Source organism: Zootoca vivipara, chromosome 3 (assembly GCF_965207765.1).
Source record: "Zootoca vivipara chromosome 3, rZooViv2.hap1.1, whole genome shotgun sequence".
NCBI lineage: Eukaryota > Metazoa > Chordata > Lepidosauria > Squamata > Lacertidae > Zootoca > Zootoca vivipara.
The window spans coordinates 47,095,251-47,119,727 of NC_142586.1; the positions used below are offsets into that span (position 1 = coordinate 47,095,251).

Consider the following 24,477-nt stretch of genomic DNA (forward strand, 5'->3'; position numbering starts at 1 on the left):
TATGAGAAACAGAATTAGAAGCTTTAAAATGTACCTAGTATATACTGTGCACATGACTTCGGTGGGGATACTGTAGGTAGCAGCTAACATCATTTTTCTGTGCTAGGGTGGCCTCACTTGCTTGGTTTAATCTTCTTTGCCACATCACAAGCTGGGTGAAAAAAACCTTTTTAAAAAAATTGCTGGCTTTGTATTGGCAAACGAATATGTGTAAATAATGGATTGGATCCAGAGTTAATCACAGAGCTAGCTGACATTCCTGCTTGCCGTTGCAACCCACCCCCCTGCCCCCAAAAATGCTTCACCAAGAGCTGTGAGCCTCTGCTGAATGGGATGGACTGTGGGAGAAGGGGGGTCCCCAAAAATCAGACAGAAGCACCTTACACCTGTGGGCGTTCCACTTATGGAAGGTACCATGGCAGGATTTGGGGGGATCCCCCTTCCCCCTTAGTCCATTCAGCAGAGGCTCATAATCCTCAGTAGAGTTTGAGGGATCTGGTGGTTTGCTGTAGGGAACAGAAAGTCCAGCTCCCATTCACTCTTTTATATACACTTAACTCTGAGAATACTGGGTTACAGTACTACACACAGTACTACAGTACTACACACAGGTCTGGAACTACTGCCAAGGCTGTTTGAACAGTACTTTAAGTTCTTGAAATGTTTGTGGTTGTTTCTCATAATTAACTACTTATCTGGATTCTTCTAAGGAATTTGGATAGCCAGTATCCTCATTTGATTTCATTATAGTCTTCTTTGTCAAGTGAAAAGTTAGCAGAAGGAAATATTTATTCTTCCTTGATTCCATACCCCTTACACTCCCTTTAGAGTTGAGATGTCTGGAACTTTCTTCATTATGTGCTGCCGCAGATTTAACTCTGCTTTGCAGCCTTTACCGTGTTCCTTTTCACATTCTCATAATTGTCATTTGATCGGCAGGGGGGGGGGGCTAAGATCAAGAGATGGTGAGTTGCCCAATCTTGTGGCTAGCGCAAGATCAAAATCCAATAATCTGTTTACTGGTCTGGATTTCAGCTGATTCATTAATGGAAAACAAAAGAAGAGAAACTTGTTCTGCTTTCAAGAATAATGCCAATATAACTCAATAAATCTAATACTTACTCCTCATTTACAAATAAATGGTTGGAGAACAGCATCTTTTATACGGGCATGGGCTAAAGCTTTTGGTAGATTTTTAAAACATTCTCTGTCATAATATTTTTGAGAGATTACTCAAATATCACCTCATGTAATTATGTAAGTAATGAGCTGATTTAATGGAGAAAAACATGCTTATGAAATATTAATGTTGTCATTAACAGCTGTAGTTAGAGTAATGTTCCGAGATACACCTGTGTTGTGTATGTGCACCTGCATGTGTTTGGATTTTATTTTTGTTTACCTCTCATTACTAATCCTTTCCATGAAGGCTTGTCATATGCTTGGAGATTATGTAGTGGAGATTATGTAGTTCTTATTTTTTTGAGGCTTTGTTTATCTATATAGAAACATTCATTGTAAGGTATATTCAGCTGTTTGATCACAGCTAAATAATTTATTTCAAGTGAAACTGGATAAAGTGTTGGACATATGATCTGTGTTGTAACTACTCCGAAATCTTATTTATTTATACTATTTCTATTACACCTTTTGGGTGAATCTCCCAAAGTGGTTTCTGGTTGTTGTTGGGTGTTTTTTTTAAAAAAAAGCAATGATAAAATACTGAAAGCAGACTAGGGGGCGGAGGGGAAGCTATCAAAATCTAATACACATTAAAAAGCCTGAGTAAATAGGTGTTTGCCTTGCCTGCAAAATAAAACAGAGATGGTACTAAGCAGGTCTTCTTTGGGAGAACATTCTAAGCCAAGGCTGCTATGACAGAGAAAGCTCTATTGAGGGGTCATCATGAAGAACCTACAGAGTAGCTTCCAGTGAGGACTTTAATACCTGGATAGAATCATGTGGGAGAAAGCATTCCTTTGAGTTATATTAGGTCCCACTATTTAAGGCTTTAAAAGTCAAAGCCAGCGCCTTGAATTGGGTCCAGAAACCACTGCAGCTATTTTTAGTGAGATGTGTTCCACACACATTGCCCCAGTATATCCTAGTTGCCATGTTTTGTACTAACTGCACTTTATGAGCTGTCTTCAAAGGTTAGCCCACATAAAACACATTTTATTTATTACATGGCATTTACATCTTACCTTAGTGCACATTGTTCTCCCACTCATCATTTAATCCCCACAACAACCCCATGAATTAGGCTAGGCTGAGAAGCAGTGTTAGATTTTTATATACATATAATTTATCAAGGTGGTTTTAAGAAAGTCAGTATTCAACTGTATGGTGACCCATGAGCTAGACATCCATCACTTCATGTATAAAAGGCTAACTGCTAATGCTGTTGCTATGTGTATTTGTGAAAAGGAAACAATAAGAAAACATTTCCTCTCACTCCACCCTTCTAAAAAGAATAAATTATAGGATGTAGGCCCTCTTTTCAGCTGCATCATTCTTTCAGTCACTGTAGCTGAAAAACAAAAGAACGAAAGTTTTCATTGTTCAAAACAACGTGCTAAGTGAACAAGTCATCATGGTAATACTGGGGAAGTGGAAGTTAAATTAACAGGGAGTTAAAATTAAATCATTCTTTCTCGACACCTGGCTGTCAATCCAGTTCCTACTTCTTTGGTTAAGTATTGTTTGATTCGTTATTATGTTAGGGCCCACTGAAAGAAGTAATAGCATGTGTGTTTAACTACATACATACTGCTCTTGGTGGCAGTTATTTCTAAAGCTATTTTTAAGAAAGAAAGAAAGAAAGAAAGAAAGAAAGAAAGAAAGAAAGAAAGAAAGAAAGAACTCCCCATGAGACATATTCCCATTTCTTTCTCCTTAAAAAGAATTTGAGAGAAAACTATGGGGTACCATTTCTTGTCCAGAGGCTCCCATCATGTCAGGTTGTGCTCTATGGCAGAGGCTAGTGACAGAGACAAATGTAGTGAAATAGCTGAAAGGTCAGGGATGCCCATAAAGTATCTTTGGAAGTGGCTTCTGTCAGGACAGATGAAGAATGAGAGAACTGAATCTTTTCAACTGCACACTGAAGTGTTTATAGAAGGCATACAGTAGCTCCGGCAATAATTCATTAGGACCCTGGTCAGTTCCAACAGTTGTTTACTTCCTGAGTTCAGAAAATGTGTCATCTTTTTAAAAGGGCCTTTTAAATACCACTTGAGTAAAGAAGTAATTCTGTAACTTGTACACCTGAAGCACTAGTAAAAGCACAGCGGGGATCTTCTTACAAACCAGGATGAACTGGAATATTTGAGATCCTGTTGCTTTCTGATAGTAAAGAAACAGCTGCCTCTCTCTTCGTAGTTGGCTTTCAGCTGGCTGTCACAGGATGACGTTGGTGTCATTATGCCACATACTGTGTGAAACTCACTATACAGGGGGCACGTTAACTCCACCTTTTAGTGCTATGGAACTCTTGCTCAGGGGTCAGCAACCTTTTTCAGCCGTGGGCCGGTCCACCGTCCCTCAGACCATGTGGTGGACCGGACTATATTTTTTTGGGGGGGGGAATTAATGGATTCCTATGCCCCACAAAAAACCAAGAGATGCATTTTAAATAAAAGGACACATTCTACTCATGTAAAAACACGCTGATTCCTGGACCGTCTGCGGACCGGATTTAGAAGGCTATTGGGCCGCATCCGGCCCATGGGCCTTAGGTTGTCTACTCCTGCTCTGGCTTTATATACTTCAGGCATGTAATTCCTAAGCACTGAGGGAATAATTGGGTAGTATTTAAGTGTAAAAATATTTCATTGGGAGAAGTGTGCATGTTTCTAGGTGTTGATGTCACGACTGTATTTTTAGAGCAAGGATAAGGAAACTGTGGCCCTCTAGATGTTGTTGGACTTCAATTTCCATCAGCCCTAGCCAGATGGGACTTGTTGTCCGGTAGGATCTGGAGGATGGTGAATTCCTCACCCTTGCTTTGCGGGGGGGGGGGGGGGGGTAGAGAGAGAAAATGTGTTTATCTGTTATCAATGTAGGTAATATTAAGCAGTAACCATGTAGCTGGGATGCGGGTGGTGCTGTGGTCTAAATAGTAACCATGTAGTGAACTTAAAAATAATAATAATGCTATAACGATTGACATGAGAATCTGGAAGAAAACAGATGCTAGAGAGGGTTGTTTTAACATTCATAAGAACACCTGTATAGTTTTTACAGCGTCTGTCATATAGTTGATGTTCTAAGTTTGTACAGTGTCATTTATGAAACAGGTGTGCCTAATGACACCTTGTGGACAAGTGTGAAATGTCAGTTTATGCCCGGAGTAGCCAATAAGGCCTAATTAACTTCCATTTCTGTCTTTTGGTTTGTAATGGGAGTATTTTTCTGGTGTTTGTGTACAACCTAAGGCCTCTGTGATGACTAATGACAATAATATGGTCATGAAATAGGCCTATTCATCATGATATGAACTTTCTTGTGAACCCCAGCCAAAGTGTTTCCCCCAGTTTGGGCAGAAACTTGGGTATATACAGAAGTACTGTAACATTCAGAATCTCTGTTTTGGTACTATAAGTTTTTCGCTGTAGTTCAATCCCTAGAAATCACAATTTAGATATAGCTGTTCTAAAATACATTTGTTAAAACATCTGCTTAATTACTGGTTAGTGAACTATGACAATATTCTGTATATTGTGAAAGAGGTACGTGCTGTTTACAGTAAATATCATAGTAACAAGGAAGCTAGTGAAATAGGCCTTGGCAGACAATAAGTTTTTCATGCAATAAGAGCTACCCATATGATGCACATAGTTTAGATATCTTCCCCAGCCCTGGATATACTTGTATTTTACTCCTGAAAGAGTGTGCTTTTCCATCTCAGACATCACATATGATGGTATTGCCTTGCCTTCTGGAATGCCATGCAACTGTAAAGGGCACCTGTTGGTTACTGTCCTTGAAGTGAATGGCAAAAAGTGACACAGCGCTCTCTCTCTCGCTCTCTCCCCCTCTTGTTCTCTGTTCTCCCTTTTCCTCTTCAAGCAATAATCTACCACCTGAGAAGCTTTTATAGGATGGGATTTTTTAAAAGGAAAAAATCTGGGAAGGTTGTGTATTTCATTTCTGTTTAGAGTATGCATCCTTCAGGCAGTATGGTCTAAATTGGCAAGGGTTCTGAGCAAGATGCAAACATTCTACTCTGTCCTCCACCAAAAGGCTTAACTCACCTATTGCTGCCCATTCCCTCCTCCATACACACATACTATGGGAATAGGATATCACACAGTCATCTTTCCAAAGGGCATAGTGCAAAGTATAAAATACTGTTGGGGCATGCATGCTTTGAATGACTGTACAAAAATCCCCAAACTGTTTCTATTTGACAAGTTCCAAGTAATACTGATTCCTAGACGTTCTGAAAACCTCAGTATACTTTGAATTAAACTTAAAAGATATCAGAGTGTATGTGTGTGGAGTATTAACTGCATTAAGAGCAAAGACTTACCGTGTCTTACGTTCAAACGGCAAGTACACGTCGTATGCTGGCTGTGAACTCTTCTTGAAAGTTTAACAGAATGTAAATCAAGAAAGATGGGGAAAGCAAGAAGAACATCTGCCTTTTTCACCTCTCTATGAAAAATGCACGGGAACGACTAAAATAAACACAGTCATTAGGCATGTTTCTACTTGTTTTTGAAAGTCCCTGTTCATTCTGTTTTCAGTGCAGATGCACAACTGGTTTGACTTTTAAAAAAAAAGACTTTGAAAACATGCATGAAACAATAGCTACAAACTCTCCAGTCAGAGTCATGGCAGGCAGAATCCTACATTTCAGTGTTTGTTCTTGTTCTGTTCTGTTAAGGGTATTTCCATTCTGCCAACTTAAACTGCTTTAACAGAGAATGCTAGCAATTGTAGTTTTAAAGGAAGGGCAGGGACTTCTATCAGAGAACTCTCAGAGCATCGTGCAACTACAATTCCCATAATTCTTTGAGAAGCCATACCAGTAAAATTATGTTTCTGTAATAGAGACAGGGCCTCAAGAGTTTAGCTGGCAGACTGTGGAGTATTTAGTGTGTGTGTGTGTGTGTGTGTGTGTGTGTGTGTGTGAGCACAAAGGATTGGCAACACAGGCAGGCAGGCAGGCAGGCAGGCAGGCAACAGTATGATCAGTTGAATAATGCTAATTATAGACTCAAGCAGCTAGATGTCCTTTATCTGAAAACGTTTACCGTAGTATAACATATCTGAATACTTAAGAGATGTGTTCATAAGTTCTTCAAAGACCAGGTGGAGAAAGTTAAACCTTTGCTGCCCATGAATTTTAACAAGGAGAAATGTAAAGTGCTACACTTGGGCAAAAAAAATGAAAGGCACAGATACAGGATGGGAGACACCTGGCTTGAGAGCAGTACATGTGAAAAGGATCTAGGAGTTTTGGTTGACCACAAACTTGACATGAGTCAGCAGTGTGATGCAGCAGCTAAAAAAGCCAATGCAATTCTGGGCTGCATCAATAGGAGTATAGCATCTAGATCAAGGGAAGTAATAGTACCACTGTATTCTGCTCTGGTCAGACCTCACCTGGAGTATTGTGTCCAGTTCTGGGCACCACAGTTCAAGAAGGATACTGATAAGCTGGAACGTGTCCAGAAGAGGGCAACCAAAATGGTCAAAGGCCTGGAAACGATGCCTTATGAGGAACGGCTTAGGGAGCTGGGTATGTTTAGCCTGGAGAAGAGAAGGTTAAGGGGTGATATGATAACCATGTTCAAATATATAAAAGGATGTCATATAAAGGAGGGAGAAAGGTTGTTTTCTGCTGCTCCAGAGAAGCGGACACGGAGCAACGGATTCAAACTACAAGAAAGAAAATTCCACCTAAACATTAGGAAGAACTTCCTGACAGTAAGAGCTGTTCGGCAGTGGAATTTGCTGCCAAGGAGTGTGGTGGAGTCTCCTTCTTTGGAGGTCTTTAAGCAGAGGCTTGACAGCCATCTGTCAGGAATGCTTTGATGGTGTTTCCTGCTTGGCAGGGGGTTGGACTGGATGGCCCTTGTGGTCTCTTCCAACTCTATGATTCTATGATTCTATGATTCTAAGTAATAATCCTTTCCATAAATAAAAATAAAATAAAGCAAGAGAGTTGCCTCTGGTCTTCCAATATAAAAACAGTAGATCGTTACTGTGGCTCAAAAGCTAGTTGATTTTGTAAAATATTGAATATATTACATTCACTAATAATTGCACACTGTAATTTAAGTACTTATATTACAGTAGGCCTGAGTAAAGGGAGAGGCCATACTGGGATGTTATGTTGTAGTTAATATGCCTATTTTCAAGTTAAGTACAGTGGATCCATAATGCAATTTTGTCCTTTCATTATTTTGGCAGACATAATGAAACTGGTTAGTAATGTGAGAAGAACATGACTCATTAGCTTTAACATGAATGTTTACTAAGTCTGTGGAACAAATGTCTTATATTCATCCCCCACTTTCCATTCAAGCTGCAGACATCAGTATTTTGAAGTCCCTATTCATGTTTCCTAGTTTACTAAGTGACTCTGTTGGTATATATACAATATAGAGAGCAAATTAAAATTTAGCAGGCTTAGTGGGGGTGAAAAGAATGAGAGGAAAGCCCCTTTATTTAAGCACTGTATTGTAAAGGAGATACTGACAGACATGCCTTTCTGATAAATAATGACCTTATTCCTGTTTTGGAGTGCATGGTTTAATTACTGGTAAGGAGGAAGCTGAAGTGCCAGTATATTTTACACTTCCCATAGTGACTCTGTTTTTCCTTGATCATATCCACATTAAGAAAGTTAAAGATCTGCATCCAAAGGTGATCAGTGACTATACTATTTATATTTAAGACACATTTGGTGTAAGATTTATTTATGCTCACTGGGCAGGGCACATTTATTCATCTAAACATTTATATACTGCCTCTCACTGCAAAACAACAAGGAGTTTACAAGATAAAAGCAACAAAACAAACAGACGTTAAAACAGAAATACCACCGACATTCTAATAGAGCTGTTATAAGAAACTGCTTCTCAGAAATGACCTCACAAGTAGATATATCTTCAGGAACTGGTAGAATACCACCACTGCAGATGCCCACCATGTTTCTAAGGAGAGGTTATTCCACAGCATGGGGGCCACTGCAGAGAAACCCTTTCTCAGGTCACCACCAGATGCATTTCCAATGGGCACAGTGAAATTGGAATGGCATCCTCCTACCATCTCTGTGAACAGACTGAAATGTACGGAAGGAAGGAAGCACTCTGTCAGAGATCCTAAAAATTTCAGGGCCTTACAAGTCAGTGACAAAATCTTACATTTGGTTCAGTAGTGAATTGGCAGCCAGTGCCATTCCTTTAGCACAGGTGCAATGTGTACCTTGGGGGGGGGGGTGTGCTCCACTAAGTATCCTAGCTGCCACATTTTGCACTAGCTGCTGATTCCATACCAACTGTAAGGGCAGTTTCATATAGAGCACATTGCAATAATTCAATCCAGAGGCTACTATTAGTGCATGGATGACTCTGTCCAGGAAAGAGCATAGCTGGTACACAAGCCAAAAGTGGTGGTAACCAGCACTGGACCAGCAAAATCACCTAAGCCTCCAGTGACAAAGATCAAGCAGCACGCTATAAAACATCTGCTTCAGGGATGTGCAACTCTAGCCAGTCCCATATCTGGAATCCATGAACCACTCACCTGCAGAGCCTCCGTCTTGTTAGGATTCCACTCCAGCTTTTCTTGGCCCTCATCCAGCCCACCACCGCATCCAAGAATGGGTTCAGGACCTGCACTGTGGCACTTTTGTATCAAACTGTTTTTCCTGTGTGAACGCATAAACTTATTTAAATAGTTTGACATGTGCTCTTTTCCTTTCAGGTTATTGGAGTTATCAGCAAAGACATTATCCCCAAAGGAACACGCTTTGGACCCCTGGTTGGTGAAATCTATACCAATGGCACAGTTCCTAAGGATGCAAACAGAAAATATTTTTGGCGGGTAAGTAGGAAAAACTAATGGTTATGCCTTCGTTAAATAAGCACCACTGAAAAGAAACCACACTTCAGGGTTGACACCTGCTCAAGTTGTGATGGTTGAGGTGGCAATATGTTAACAGAAAAACAGGTGAACTGGGTGAACATACGCCGAGTGAAATACAACTAAGTGAACTGAGAATGATAGAAAGCATCTTTTTTATTTGTCCTACAATACATCATTGTTAGATCAGATTTTTAAAAAGCCTGCTGATTCACAATCCTATACAGTGCCAGTTGTTGTTGTTTTAATCATCTATCCCTTAATTTCACTATGAACCTTACCCTAGGATGTTTCTCAAACTAATTAGTAATATTTCTCAATCTCGTACTCTGTGATGAATTACTTTTTGAAGTACTGAAATATTGCAATAAGCTATTTGTCTTCCATTGCACAAGTTAGTAGGGCCACTTCCTAAAATGCTGCCAAGCCTGTTGTTTCAAGATGCCCCTATTTAATAGTTGTGATAAAGGGAAATAGCACTTCCTGGCTGGAGAACTGGGCTTGGACACTCACTGACCAGATAGTTTTGAGCAAGGCCCTGTCTCTTAATCCAGGGGAAGGCAATGTGGTGCCCTTCAGATATTGTTGGACTCCCATCTTCCACGATCTGCAGCCAGCATGACCAATGATGGGAGCTGTAGTCCAACAATATCTGTAGACATAATGTAGGCTACACCTGTCTTCATCTAACTTACCTCACAGGATTGTTGTCAGGTTAAAAATTCAGAAGTTGTTGGACTGCAACTCCCACCATCCATGACCACTGGCCATGCCAGGACTGATGGGAGTTAGAATGGAAACACATCCAGAAAACCAGACATTCCCCATCCCTGGGCTAAAATATCAGATATGTGCCTCTGCAATGCCTTAGGCAAGATGTCACTTCTTAGCGCAATAATTATTATAAAAAGAATTTAGCTTTTTTTAAAAAAAACAACAACACACACATCATTCTTTTTTTAAAGGCTGCAGGAAGAAAATTACCGAAGACACGAGTGTCTAATGTCAAAGCTGTCAGGCTTCTTCCATTCTAGAGGATTATTAAAGTATACCAACTTCAATCCACTTTACCCAACCCAATCCTTCAACAAAAGGGCTGCATTCCAAGTACAAATAAGTTTTAATTTAGGATTCAGGGTGGGGGATATTTTCATGGCTTAAACCTTTGTGTGGTGGCAGCAGGAAACTGTCCCGCCACATCTGAGTGTTTGCCACGTATCGGATCATTCCAACATCACATGTCATTCTGAAAGCTGGCCGTTTAAACATTGTTTCCGTGTTTTCCTCTGTACATCTTAACAATCAATAGAAACAAGTGTGACTTGATTCTCTGTTCTCCTTAACTCTTAGTATTTTTTCAATAAAATAAACTTTAAGGAATCTCCTGCACTGGGAGATGCCAGTTGGCATATGTCATCAAGTCTTTTCAGTGCTCACATCAGGAGAACTAAAGAAGGGTGCAGAGCTGGCCCTACCATTAGACAGAGTAAGACAGCTGCCTTTGGCGGCAATTGCTAAGGGGCAGAGAGCAGCGGTGAGGTGTTGAAGGGTAGACTTTTGTATGTCATGTGTCAGTACATGGAATGGAGTAGGGTGCCATTTTTTCCTTCATCTCAGGCAAGAAAATATTTTGGCCTCACCCTAGAAGCATGCATGCTTTCAGACTAGTCATTAGCACATTTAAGTAATTAAACAAATCTTACAAGAGGATTCTGACTATGTAACAGGATGTTATTCCAGACTTTCATTGAGGAAGCTAACATCATGCTTGTGTTATGTGCCTTCTGAAAAGTCTTGGTATTTACTTTTGTTTATTCTTTTGCTTCACACACTCTCCAAGTAGAAAAGGTTCTTTCCTAAGGGCCTGAAAACAGTCTTGCACATACAAAGGAAATTGTGGAAGATAATTTCCCACATGTCATATAAAAGACATCCTGATTTGGCTGGCAGGAACAGGAACATCTGTTGTATGTAAGCATAAATGTTCCATTCAAAATATACCCTCTAAAAAGAGAAGGCATGAATATGCTGTGCAAACTCCAGGATGATGTCATTTCTTGTAATTGCTACAGTATGACTCAGCACATTTTTAATCTTCCATATGATACATGGAAATCTGGTGAGGTGGCAAAATAAAGTTTTATGAGGCCATTCGATCTTACTGCAGTGAGATGTGTGTGTTTTGAAGAAAGCAATACAGTAAATTCTACTAGCTCTGGAAAGATGACTGGAAGTCACTTGGTCTAACTTCGGAAAGTAGTTTCTATCTGTAATAGAAGTGTACATCAATGGAACTCAGTTCCTGGAAGCTTGCAAATCGGAGCTAACAAACTCCTCTTGAGTGCATAATTCTTCAGGCTTTGTTCCATCTTTCTCATAACAAAAACACCGCAAAATCTCTCAAGCTTCTTTGATGAAGCCACATGTATTTCCTCAGCCTCAAATGACAGGAAGTAAGAAAGTGATTCTGGTGTTTACTGCCTGTGTTAAAAGGCCAGCTTTTGTTGCTGCTTTTTTTTTTAATGACTTCTCAGCCGATTCTTACATCAAACAGCATTCAGAAGAAATTGAACGTGCATGTCAAAAAGCACAGGGAAATGGTGCAACATTGCAGTCAGACATGGGAAAGCCAAACTGAAATTCTATCTCTGCCATTGCACTAATCAATGACACTAACTTACTTCATGGGGATTTTATTTTTAAGTAAAACGAAACAAGGATGCATATTGCCACTGGCCCAGAGCCCTTTGGAACAAGGCAGGAAAGAGGAAAAAAATAAATGTTTCCTATTTGAACATAATGACTTGTGAAACTTTTTTTTAAAAAAAACAACAACACCTTACAACCTTATAGTTATCAGTTAACTATAGTTAAGTGTGCCATAGTTTCAGTGGTAAACTGAAAACAAGGCTACACTACAGTCTACAGGTACAGGTTTCAGGAGTTTTGTATATTCACTTTCATATTCTCAGATGCACACTGGAAAACAAGGATATATCAAATCACTGCATTACCCCACCAGTCCTTTAACAAAAGGGCTACATTCCAAATATGAACAAGTGTCACTTTAGGACTTTGGGGTGGTTGATATTTGCATAGCTTAAAGCTTTGGGTGCTGGTGGTAGGAAACAGCAAGTAAAGAGGCCATAAGAGGGACGGGAAGACAAGGGCAAGGAATTGGTTGTGACATAACCATGCTAATCAGTCTTTACAAAAGTGACTCACCACACTATTGCAAGCACACAGTCAGACCTTAAGTCAATAATACCACCCACTTGTTGACCAGCAGTCCAAGAGTCTTAAAGCAGAGGCACTGAATACTGAACTTTTAAGTAGTATGCTTTCATTTGAATGCTAAGCATCAAAATACACATGGCATCAGAAAAAAGTTACAAAGCATATTCCATTTGGATGATCTCCTACATTCTATAAAGGGCACTTACCACCCACTAGTATATTTCATTGCTTTTTTAAGGGTTCTTTTCCATTTATACCTTACATTTCTATCTTCCATTCCCTGCAGATATATTCTGGTGGTGAGCTTCTCCACTTCATTGATGGGTTTAATGAGGAAAAGAGCAATTGGATGCGTTATGTAAACCCAGCACATTCTGTTCAGGAGCAGAACCTGGCTGCTTGTCAGAATGGAATGGATGTCTACTTTTATACTATCAAACCCATACCACCTGGCCAGGAATTGCTCGTGTGGTACTGCCGGGACTTTGCGGAAAGGTTACACTATCCTTCCACTGGAGACCTGGTGATGAATATTAGTAAGTAGATTACAGCAGACTTGCATGCAAATAATGTCTTTTGCCAATATGGGGGGGGGGGGCGCGTATCTAACAATATGGTGCACCATTACATGAGTCAAAATAGATTTGCAGTTGTAGCAGCTGATTTCGTGACCTTGCAAGGATGTCGTTCTTTCAATGCCTACTCTTAGTATTTAGCTATGTGCCGATGAGGCAGCTCAGGCTAGATGTACTCTCAAGTGGCTATTCGTCTGTCATTTGAAAAACATCTGCTAGAAATAGCAGGCAATTCCCCCCCAATATCTTCAAAGGAAGAATCTAGAGCTGCTAAGAAAACCTCGACTTCAGGACTGATGGTTTTAAATGAATGTTACCTACTTGGAGTAGTAATGCAAGGTAGTGAACAATCTTAGTGATAAGTGCAAACACCCTTGTAGATTGACTGCTAAGAAAAACATCCCAATCATAAAATTAGAAACAGAACAAGCTGTGTAGGGGAGGCTGAAAAATAGCCTTTATTGGAAGCTTTTGAGAAAAGGCTGGAGTAGTGCTTTAGATAATGCTAGTGCTTTAGACTTGGGTGTGCCTAACATCATAAGATTTTCACCTAATTTGCTCATTACTTCCAAGTAAATTACAACCTTTTTGAATCTATTGCTAGGTTGGAGAAAATGGGGAAGGTTGATTGGCGGTTTCAATTTTTTTTGTTTAGACATCTTAAGTTTTATGACTTCTTATGCTACCTCAGTTTCTGACTGCTACTATGTTGTTCCTCCTCCCATACAGTTTTCATTTTTGTATATTATTATATTGCTACCTCCTCTCCATCTGTTTCTTATCCTTGAGAAAATAAATCCTACATCCATTAAAAAATGAGCTATATGAAGTGAATTTTGATTATTTTGTGTATATTTTAAAGCATGTACACAGAACTATTGTTGAAGCAGTTCCCTCGATGGTAGCTGCATTATACCTGCAGAATGGGCCAAACTACACACAAAATTTATCATTAAGTTTGCTATAATTTAGGGCCATGACACGAGAGGATAGTAGCTTCCCCCCAACTGCAAATTGAAGGCTGAAAATTGGGGGGCCCTACCTGGATCAGGACCACAGGGATGACACCCTCCTGGTAACCAGAGTAGGTCACCCAGCACACTCATGGTGGTTCTGGATCATGGCCAAACACTTCAGCAGAATTTGTTGTGAACATAATTTGTTTCTAAATAGGTCATGAATGAAGTAATGTAATGATAAACATCATCTCCATTCTTAGCTTGTCTGGAAATTCTTTTACCTCAGAACTTCTAGGTTCTCATTCATCTCACAAAACAGATGCCTTATTTAGAACAAAAATGTGAATCAGCATTATTAAAATCCACTACTCAAAACGTTCAGCAGCATTTACTCAAGAAATTACTCTGCACGCCCACAGCTATTTTTCAAGGTCTCAGGGGAAAGAATTAGAATTAAATCTCTCAGGCAACTATTAGGAGGTCCACAAAAGAAAGGTTCTTTAAACTAGATCTGGGCAGAAAACTATTCACTGTACATTTGCCATTTATGTTGTTTCATTGAGCACTAAGTGGCTATACTGGTAAAAATGCTCCTCAGATTGGGTGTAACATGTGATGAAGATATGCTAACCTTACAGTTGATCTGTATGTATTAAGACAGGGAACAGCTTTTATTTGGCATAGAGTGAAAACTCATAGAAACCATGGCTTAAATTTAGTTTATGAAATCTGTGGGGTGTGGGAAGCAGGTGCTTTGTGCAGGTGAGGATGTAGGCTTAATAGGGATTATGGCACATATGACACTGAACATACAGCATATTGTGAAGGGACCACAAAAAGACTCACTTCACTGCATGTAGTGTGAACATATTGGACCAGTATGTGAACCAGCAGAAACGTGCTCTGGTTCCTGTAATTTATCTAGGAGTGTTGTTTTTCTCTCTGATATTTATCTTGGGTTTTTATTTTTATTTTATTTTATTTTTTAAAAAAACCAACCCACCACCACCACAAATGACAATTTTAACTTCTTGCCTTTCTGAAAAGACTTTGCCAGAAGGCTGCTAGGAGTGCGGCAGACTGTCTGTCTAATAGCTCCACATCTGTCACTCCATTCTTCTGCTATGCATGTGGGCATACCACATCACTTTTCATCTGTTCCTCTGATATGTTCCTCTGAATTTTTTTCTAAGTTGCTGACTTAATGAAGAGCTAGCTGATCAAAAGCAAAAACATAAATGAATAGGAAGATAACTCCCCCCCCCAATGCCTCTAGGAAAATGTGGAACTAGCAAACTCTAGAGCAAGTGTTGTGTAGTGGTTAGAGTATTAGACTAGGGCATGGGAGATCAGGGGAGCTCAAATCCCCACAAAGCCTTGAAGTTCCTTGGGTGAACTTGGGACAGTCACTTACTGGCCCACAGGGTTGTTGTGAGGATTACTAGGTATGAAGCCTAAGTCAAAATGATAGATTTTGGACAAGATTAAGACTCACAGTAACATGTGTTAATTAGTTTACCAGTGACAGTATATTTCTCACTGGTAAATTAATCATGACTGTTTCTTGAGAATCTACGACTGTTTCTTGAGAATGGTATTTTGGCTCACTACAAGTTTTAATGCAGTTAGCAATGCTGAAGCAATTATCACCAATCTGCTACTGTAAAAGGTGTGCCTACTTAATATCTGTTTAAGCTCTGATTATCACTGGTTGTAATTTTTGCATCTTATTACCATTCAGTTCCCGCCTTACAATTTCCTCTTTTATGTATACCTGCCTAGTAAGATTTCATTTCCTGCATCTGAGGAAGTGGGTATGAGTCCACAGAAGTTCATGCCATAATAAATTTACAAAATTATTACCGGTAGCTAAATCAACAAAGTCTTTAAGGAGCTACAATAGTCTTTTTTTGCTTTCAGTAGCACCTCTGTGTGTCTCACCCATAGTTCTGTTATTCATGCATGATTGTAAAGCACTCAGTCACCTTTTAGAGTGTTGAAACTTGTTTGTTTTCGTTAGAAGCAGTCGAGGGAGCTGGGACAGCCAAATCCTTTTGCCTTAGAAAGGGACAGCCAAATCCTTTTGCCTTAGAAAGGTATATAGTAGGCTGCCTTGTTATCTACAAAGTATGCATCAGGTGCTACTGTGTTTTCTGTAATAAGTTTAATCCAATAATATACAAGAAAGGTGAGACTAGAACAAATGTAACAGAAATGAACTGACTGGATCATGATAATCACCCGGGATTTAATAAGTAGCTACTGAGTTTATTTCTGTTGAGTTTAATGTGGTGCTAGTCCTTCCACCAATGCAAATACCTAGGAATGACTATTTATATTAGCAGAGGCTAATGACCAATGTCTGTAAATTGTCTTTATTGGCCTTAAAAATTCATTGCCTTGTTTTTATATTTCAGCACAAAGCCATGTTAATCCAAAGCAGCCAGCTAATGACAAAGATGAACTTTATCTAAAAACTGTTCCCAGAAGAGAGCACAGTGTGAAGGAAATCCTGAAAACTGATTCCAGTAATCTCAAAGGAAAGGACTTATTTTATAGCCACATTTATCCACATACTCAAGAAAAAGACTTGGAGGGCTTGAGAAAAAATTGTAGTCCTGAAAAGCCTTTCTATCCTCGTATTGTCTACCCAATCCGACCGCCCATCCCTGAAGATTACCTGAAGGCTTATAGGATTGAGAGGCCAAGTTACATTGCCCACTCACCTATCCAGTCTTCTACCACACCGAGCCCCTCAGCAAGAAGTAGTCCAGACCAAAGTTTGAAAAGCTCAAGCCCTCACAGCAGCCCAGTTACAGTCTCACCCCTAGCTTCTATGACTCAAGAGCACAGAGAACCTTATCCTTACTTGAATGGACTCTATAACTCAGAAGGATTAGGGGCATATTCTGGGTATGCACCTTCAAGCCATCTCCCACAAGCCTTTCCCTACCACAAATTTTTGTTACCACCATATGGCATGAGCATCAACAATTTCAACCTCTTTCCAAGGATGTATCCTTTCTACAGCAGCCTACTGAGTGGAGGAAGCATCCCCAATCATATGCTGAACTCATCTCCAGGACTTCCAAGTTCCTTGCCATCTGATGGAAGCCGACAGCTGCTGCAACCTGACCATCCAAGGGACTTCCTCATCCCTGCACATAACAGTGCCTTCTCTATCACAGGGGCAGCTGCCAGCATGAAAGACAAGCCATGTAGCCCAACTAGTGGATCACCCACAGCAGGCACAGCAGCCACTTCAGAACACATAATGCAACCTAAACCTACCTCAGCAGTGTTGGCTGCCACCAGCAGTGAAGAAGCCATGAATCTTATCAAGAGCAAGCGAAACATGACTGGTTACAAAACCCTTCCATACCCACTGAAGAAACAGAATGGGAAAATAAAGTATGAATGCAATGTCTGCTCCAAAACCTTTGGTCAGCTCTCTAATTTGAAGGTAGGCCTTTGAAGGAAAATATCATTTCTAGACCTCATGGATAAACAAAAAAACCCCCACCAAACTAATCTGGTTACTGTCTCTCTGGAGAGTCTTTCTTAAGCACCTGTTTCTTCTAGACTTTAATCACCTATGTTGGTTTTAGTATAGTATCTTGACGTTGTGGTAATAACTTTTCCCTTCATATCATAGTTAAGCTTCTGCTTTTAAAAAAACATTGAAAATTGGATATTCATTTATTATTTGGAAATTTTATATCCTGCTTTTCAGCATGTAGGCCTCAAAGCAGCTTACAACAATAAAATATAAAATATAGTCAAACAATTGTGTATTTTCCAGAAATGGGTTAAATGAGGCATATTTTATTACTACGAAGATTCTACAAATTATATAAATTACTGCATCTAAACAAAGCAATACTTGGTGACCCTCTTATATCAACTTGTTTTTCCTTTGAGGTTTAATTACCTTTTGACATTTTCAAATGATAATTCCCTGCAACAATTGAGCAAGTTGATTTTAACATGTAGTGGACATAATCTTTTCATTCTCATTCCTTGTGGGGCTTTTGTTCTGATAACTGCTAAGTGAGAGCATCCATGGAATAGCTGGATTTAATTTGTGTTCTCAGTTTGATCATGAATAAGTGCAAAATGGCCCTAGAAACTTGGAGAACAGTTGTGGAACGGCTGCATTTTTTAAAAAACGTACTTTTTAAGGAGCCTTTTAAAAAAGCCTATCTAAGTTAACTGTATATTGTGCAACTTTGTGCAAAAGTAATTAAAGCAACAGTGCCTGGTATTTTAGTTACTCAATAAGTAGAATAGGATATTTAACACACTATCTTGGAAGCTATTACGAAAGTATAATAAATGTTCTGTTTCTTAAAAGGTTCACCTTCGAGTACACAGCGGAGAAAGACCATTCAAATGTACTACTTGCAATAAAGGATTCACTCAGCTGGCTCACCTCCAAAAGCACTATCTGGTACACACAGGAGAAAAGCCCCATGAATGTCAGGTATGTCACAATTAGTATATAATGAGATCATGACTTGGGTGCAAAGTAACAATGAGGCAGACTTGAGCACACAACTGGAACATACAACTGTTTGTTGCTGTCAGTTGTGTTTTTTTAAATGGAGATAAATGAGAAAGTAAAAGACTGGATGACACTTTTTTGGAATTACTTATGCTTTTCTATTAAATGCATTTTCAAAGAGCAAACAACCACCTTTCTTCTAAGGTTCTCATTCTCTCCTCCCTCACCAGGTCTGCCATAAGCGATTCAGCAGCACGAGCAACCTGAAGACCCACCTGCGGCTACATTCTGGAGAGAAGCCTTACCAGTGCAAGCTTTGCACTGCTAAATTTACCCAGTTTGTGCACTTGAAACTGCACAAACGGCTCCATACCAGAGAGCGCCCGCACAAGTGTATCCATTGCCACAAGAGCTATATCCACCTTTGCAGCCTCAAGGTCCACCTGAAAGGCAACTGCCCTGTTGTCCCTGAACCTACCCTTTCGACAGAGGACCTCAACCGGATCAATGAAGAGATTGAGAAATTTGACATTAGTGACAGTGCAGACAGGCTGGACGATGTTGAGGACAACATTGACATGGCATCTATAGTAGAAAAAGAAATACTTGCTGTGCTTAAACGAGAGATGGAAGGAGCTACTCTTAAAGCATCACTGCAGAGGAACCTGGGCAATGGGCTGGTTTCCTCAGGATGTAACCTTTATGAATCGTCAGATATGTCAATTGTGAAGTTGCCTCAAGGTCATCCACTACCTCGGGTACCTATAAAGGTCAAGCAAGAAGCAGTTGAACCAATGGACCCTTAAATGCTGTGGGGTGTGCATGTGCGAGCAAGAAGTGAGTGTGTGTGCATACTTACATGTGCATTTGTATGTATGGCAAAGTGGTTTGTGTTTGTTTTTTTTAATTTATGACTTGGCAAGTCAGGGTGCCTGTAGCAATTGCTTGTATATAGTGTCAATGCTGCAAAGCAATCTTGGCTTACAGTAGTTTATCTTACTCCATTTGAAAGAAGGAACTCCAAAGTTGTATTCTCAGGGCATGAAAAGAGGCAAGGACTGTGTATTACCTCTCCTACTTCCAAAAAAAGACAATCTTTTATCCATAATCATTTTCCAGTAATAATTTATTATGCAATTTACCATTAACAAAGCAATAGATAGAAAATATTCACAATGATAGGAAGTTTCATTGTAAGGTTGAATATAAGTGTTCATATATATATATATATATATTGTCTTGTGGCCATTCTTTGTATAATTTCTTCCTGTGCGTCTGTTTAGCAAATAAAAACCAGCAACCTAAGATTGATGGGGAAGCAAAGGGGGGGATGTTACATTCCTGATTTAGAAATTAGGTTTTTGTTTTGCCAAAGGTAAATACTAGAGATCCCTCCAGTTAGAACAGTGCTGTGTAACTGAACAAAGTGGGTAGAAGTGTGAAATTACCCCAAAATGTATGCAGCAGCCAAGAGGAAAACATCATACTGGTATAGGGATAGAAGAGTGATGCGATGATTTTCTGTCTGCAGTACCTCAGTGTCTAAGATGAATAGGAAAGTAAAATCATCTGCCAGAAATAATGCATCAAATAGGTTTTTTAAACAAACATGTTGTATACCTTGACATTGAGAGCAATAGTATTACAAAATTACTTATTTTCTTCTCACAACCTGTTTGTATACGTATGCAAGGAATAATATCCCAAAGATGCTGTCTGAAAGGAGAGTATTGCTGAGATTTTTGCCAGTGAAGTACTAGGGGGGGACTCTGATTCCTAGGCTCCCCAGGAAAGATGTGCCAGATCTCCCCCAACCCCCTTCCCTCTATCTACTTTCCTTGAGTGGAAGTTGCTAACAAAGTCCTTTCTTGGCATACTTTATTGGTTCCCCACCCTTTTCCTATATGACTCAAGATTTCGCTCAGTATTTGTATTAGTACGTTTTGTGGGTTAATTTAATTAAAGATAAAAAGGGCATTGCAAAGTTGCTGAACAACAGTTACCTCATTGAGTGTGTCCAGTGGTGCAGAAGATGTTGTTTTATCTAATGCTTTGCTACTTTAGAGAACAAACCAAAATGTGCAGAGGAGAAGATAGAAGGCACATTCTTTTCTTTTATGTAAATCTTTTTTGTTTTGCTAAGCCCAAAGATACCATGTCGGCATACAAGGTGTAGCAAAGAATACATGTATATTTATAGATATTTATGCCAATATACCATGTATGTGTGTGCATGCGTATATTTTATACCACTTAAGTTTGTGAGACAAACCTTATAATTAAATTTTACTTGCATAGCTTGCTTCACCTTCCAAAGGTATGACTTAACAGCCTCCAGCCCATGCTACTGTGCTAAGGAATTCATCAGTAATTTAATCCCGAGTCTTAATCCTCCAAACCATTACTCACAAACAATTTGTCCACATATTATAAAATTCCCACAGAATTCTGTGAAGATTATGTGGCTGAGTCCTCTATCCCTATCATATTATTGTGGAAGACACTTGTCTGTGGAAGAAAAAACCACATTAAGAAATCGTTGCTGGGGAAGGGGACGAAATCTCACTCACCTACGTATGGTATAAATATAATTCAGAATGGTAATTTGTTTTTATTGTGCAGTCTGTTGACTGGATCAATAAATAGATTGATTGAGATAATACAGATTGGTAAAGGGTAGGAAGAGCCGTTTAAAACGTCGAGTAAAGTCTACCATTGTTTCCTCTGCTTCTTAAAAGGTGATAGCATGTACGCAACAGAGGGGGGAAATAGCAGCATTGTTACACCCTGTTCTACTGTGTGTGTATATACATTCCTATCTCAACATAGTCTTAAAGAGTTAGACTGTTTCAGAAATGATATCAATCTAATGCCTTCTTATTTAAGATACCAAACATATCTCTGGTCTAAAAGTAGCTCAAGGAAAACTTTAAATATAGCTTTTTTGAAGGAAGGGCTACTGTTCATTACATTTCTGCTCCCGTAAATTGTGAGGCAAACATATTTAAATGTAGCAATGTTTCATAAATGTAGGATTTAACTGTAGGATAAACCAAAGTACCACTACTATGACTGGACACACTGTTGCTTTTATTAATTGCCTGTAGTGCTTTTCTGTATTTGATACAAATTTTACAAAGATTTATATGCATCAGCTTTAAAATTTGCTTCCTTTATGTCCAATCTTCTCCTCTCAGTTTAGGACCTTTACATGTGAATGTAGCAACAATCAGTGTTTTTTTTAAAAAAATAACAGGCTCTGACCAAAGTTAACAGGCTTTTTACTTTGCTAGAACAAACTATCTTATGTTTACGTACTGGTTTACATTGTTATTTATGTGCAAAAATGTCAAAATGTAAATTAAATATAAAATGTTCATTGCTTTATCCAACGAGTCAGCTCCATTTCTTAGATAACTTGTGGCATTTCATTTCCACTTCTCAGTAACATAAGGTATATGACAGGTGAAGAACGTTTCTCAGCCAGATGGTCACATTCTTTGCCCTGTAGCAAAACTTAGAGGTTTCCCCACATAGTCCAGGCAAACAGAAGGCATTGTTATAGTTATTATTTTATTTATTGAATTTGTATACCACCCTTCATCTGAAGATCACTGGGTGGTTCACAACATAAAAATACAAAATGCATCACAAAACAAAAAGAAACCAATAACCCTGCTCCCACAAACACATTTAGAAGGCCACAGAATGTTAACCAGTTAAAGGCCTGGTTATAGAGAAATGCTTTTGCCTGGTGCCTAAAGATATGTAAGGAAGGCACTAGGTGAGCCTCCCTGAGGAGAGCATTCAACAAACAGGGAGCCACTGCAGAAAAGGCCTGTTCTGGTGTTTCTGCCTTCTGGGCCTCTGGATGGAAGCACCCAAAGAAGGGCCTCAGATGATAACCAGGTCGGTTTATAGGGGGTGAGGTGGTCCTTGAGGTATTGCAATCCTGAATAGCATAGCTGCCAAGTTATCCCTTTTTTAAAAGGGATTTTCCCTTATGCTGAATAGGCTTCCTCGCGAGAAAAGGGAAAACTTGGCAGCTATGCTGAATAGGCTCCATGAAGTGGGCAAGGGTGTTCCAGAGATCGACCAGGGTTTTGACAGGAGTGCCAGTCATATCAACTGGAAAATCCCCCAGAGCCATCTAGAAGCCCACTGGATCCATCAGTCCCCACACAATTGGACAGAAAGCCTGAAGAGAGAAAAGAAAATTTCTATAGACCACAGCAACTCTCCCTCCCCAACCTTCAAGTCTGACAAAGTTCTGAGTTACCCAGGTGGGCACAGCCAGGTGAGACCAATTCCACCCTGCTCACTCACCCAGGTCTCTGTGATACAGGCCAGATTGGCCACCTCATCCATAACCACCTCTGTTACTCAGAGCCAACCTGGCATTCAGCAACAGCAGCCACAGACCTGAGGGCTGGCTGATAGGACAACCACAATTCCCCAGGTTGGAGGAGGGGCTGTTCAAAGACACATTTCAATCACACACAAAGAAGGGCACATAGCAGGGTCCTTTTCCAGGACACTCCATTCCATTCCTCCCACCTTGAGGCTTCCACCACTCTGCCCCAAAACAGGCACTCAATCTGACTGCTTGAGCATGGTCAGTCCTCATCGGGCTGTTTTGAGGCATGAAGTTGCTTCTTTAGGTTTTTTACTTAAATGGTGTTTTCATTTTTCAATTTTTGCAAACCTTGGGGTTCCCCTGTGCATACTGATGCCACCTTCCCCTCCCCTAGTAGCCCCATTCTTGCTTCATTGCCATCCTAAATAGCACTTGAGTTTGCTATTAGTATATACAAGGGAGAGCCACAACAAAACCTTGCAGTGTGGAATGCACTTCCACTCAGACTTTCAGCCAGCAAGCTATTCCCTTTGTGAGGATATATAATTCCATGTCCCCTCACTGCTTTTCCATTCTCCCCTGCTGCACAAAAGAAACTTGGGGTGTGTGTGGGGGGGGGGCCATTGAACATGCTCTGCTCTTGTTAGGCTGTATTTGGGTTTCTGATAACTTTGCTGTTGGTTATACATTGTGCTTAAGTACTATAGACTCCAATGGGTTTTCAGCATGCCAAGATCTCCAGAATTGTATATTTTCCTTTGAGAAGGGTACATTTGGAAATTGTTACATTAGATACCTAAAGCCTCTGTGTCTCTCTGTACTGCAGTTTGGTTTCTACCTGGACAGCAATAGTCCCATATTCTGCATGCCAGACAAGTCCTGATACATTTTTAAGAAATTAGATATGAATACAAGCTAAGTCTCAGAAAATCACGAAGCATTCTTACTTCTTTCCCTCTGCACCAGTCTCAACTGCATAATAAACGGGACTTTTCCCACAAAGCTAATTCCACATTTGCTATTTCTATCAGCTAACAGCAGATCTAAAACAGGATAGGCCATGTGGCATCCTTTCCTATCTAAACTGGTAGAGGAATAATGTTCCTTTTCATATTGAGACACTCAACTCTGTATGATGTTTTAAAAGTATTCCTCTGTCCTCTTAAATTCATTTAAACATCTGTCTCAGGAATTTGAAAAACTGCCAACACAAAACTGTGGAGTTAAGAAAACCAGAACACCTTTGTCATAAATGTGCCAAATGGTGCATGTTATACTCCTATATTCTACAGGTTTTTTTTAATACAAAAACAACACACACACATACACAGGTACACATACATACACACACCTTCGATTAACCATTACCACCATAAATCATACTTCATTACTTGGCAAAGAGAGACATTAGTGCTGGAGAGTTATGTCCTGGGGTCACTTGTAAGCTTTAGAAGATGTATCATAAAACACATTACAGTCAAAAGGCAAAGTGTATTAGAGCCAGCAATCTCATCAGGCTGCAATGGGCCAGCAGCTGCTGCTTTTGCTGTTCTGTCAAAACTGAAGCCAGTTCCCTCTAAGAACAAAATCCACTGACCTTTTTAAGATTAAAAGAAAGCAATTAATAGGCTGATTGGACTTGGAAGGAAACACCCAGTACAGTGGTGCCTGTAAGACGAATTTTTCGCTTAACGAAGAGATTTTTCGAGCGGAGGTTGCCTCGCAAGACGAATTTGTTTTGCGAAA

General features: G+C 39.7%; 1 protein-coding gene across 3 annotated transcripts in view; it reads left to right on the forward strand.

Annotated features, from left to right (window-relative positions):
- Positions 1-21,761, forward strand: part of PRDM1 (PR/SET domain 1) — an 89,319-nt gene extending 67,558 nt beyond the window's left edge. For all 3 annotated transcript variants that reach the window (XM_035109308.3, XM_035109309.3, XM_035109307.3), the window contains 5 exons: positions 8,941-9,060; positions 12,623-12,872; positions 16,288-17,333; positions 18,225-18,353; positions 18,605-21,761. In XM_035109308.3, coding sequence (XP_034965199.2) covers positions 8,941-9,060; positions 12,623-12,872; positions 16,288-17,333; positions 18,225-18,353; positions 18,605-19,180 — 2,121 coding nt within the window. In that variant the 3' untranslated portion in view covers positions 19,181-21,761. The remainder of the gene's footprint in view (positions 1-8,940; positions 9,061-12,622; positions 12,873-16,287; positions 17,334-18,224; positions 18,354-18,604) is intronic.
- Positions 21,762-24,477: the final 2,716 nt, after the last annotated feature.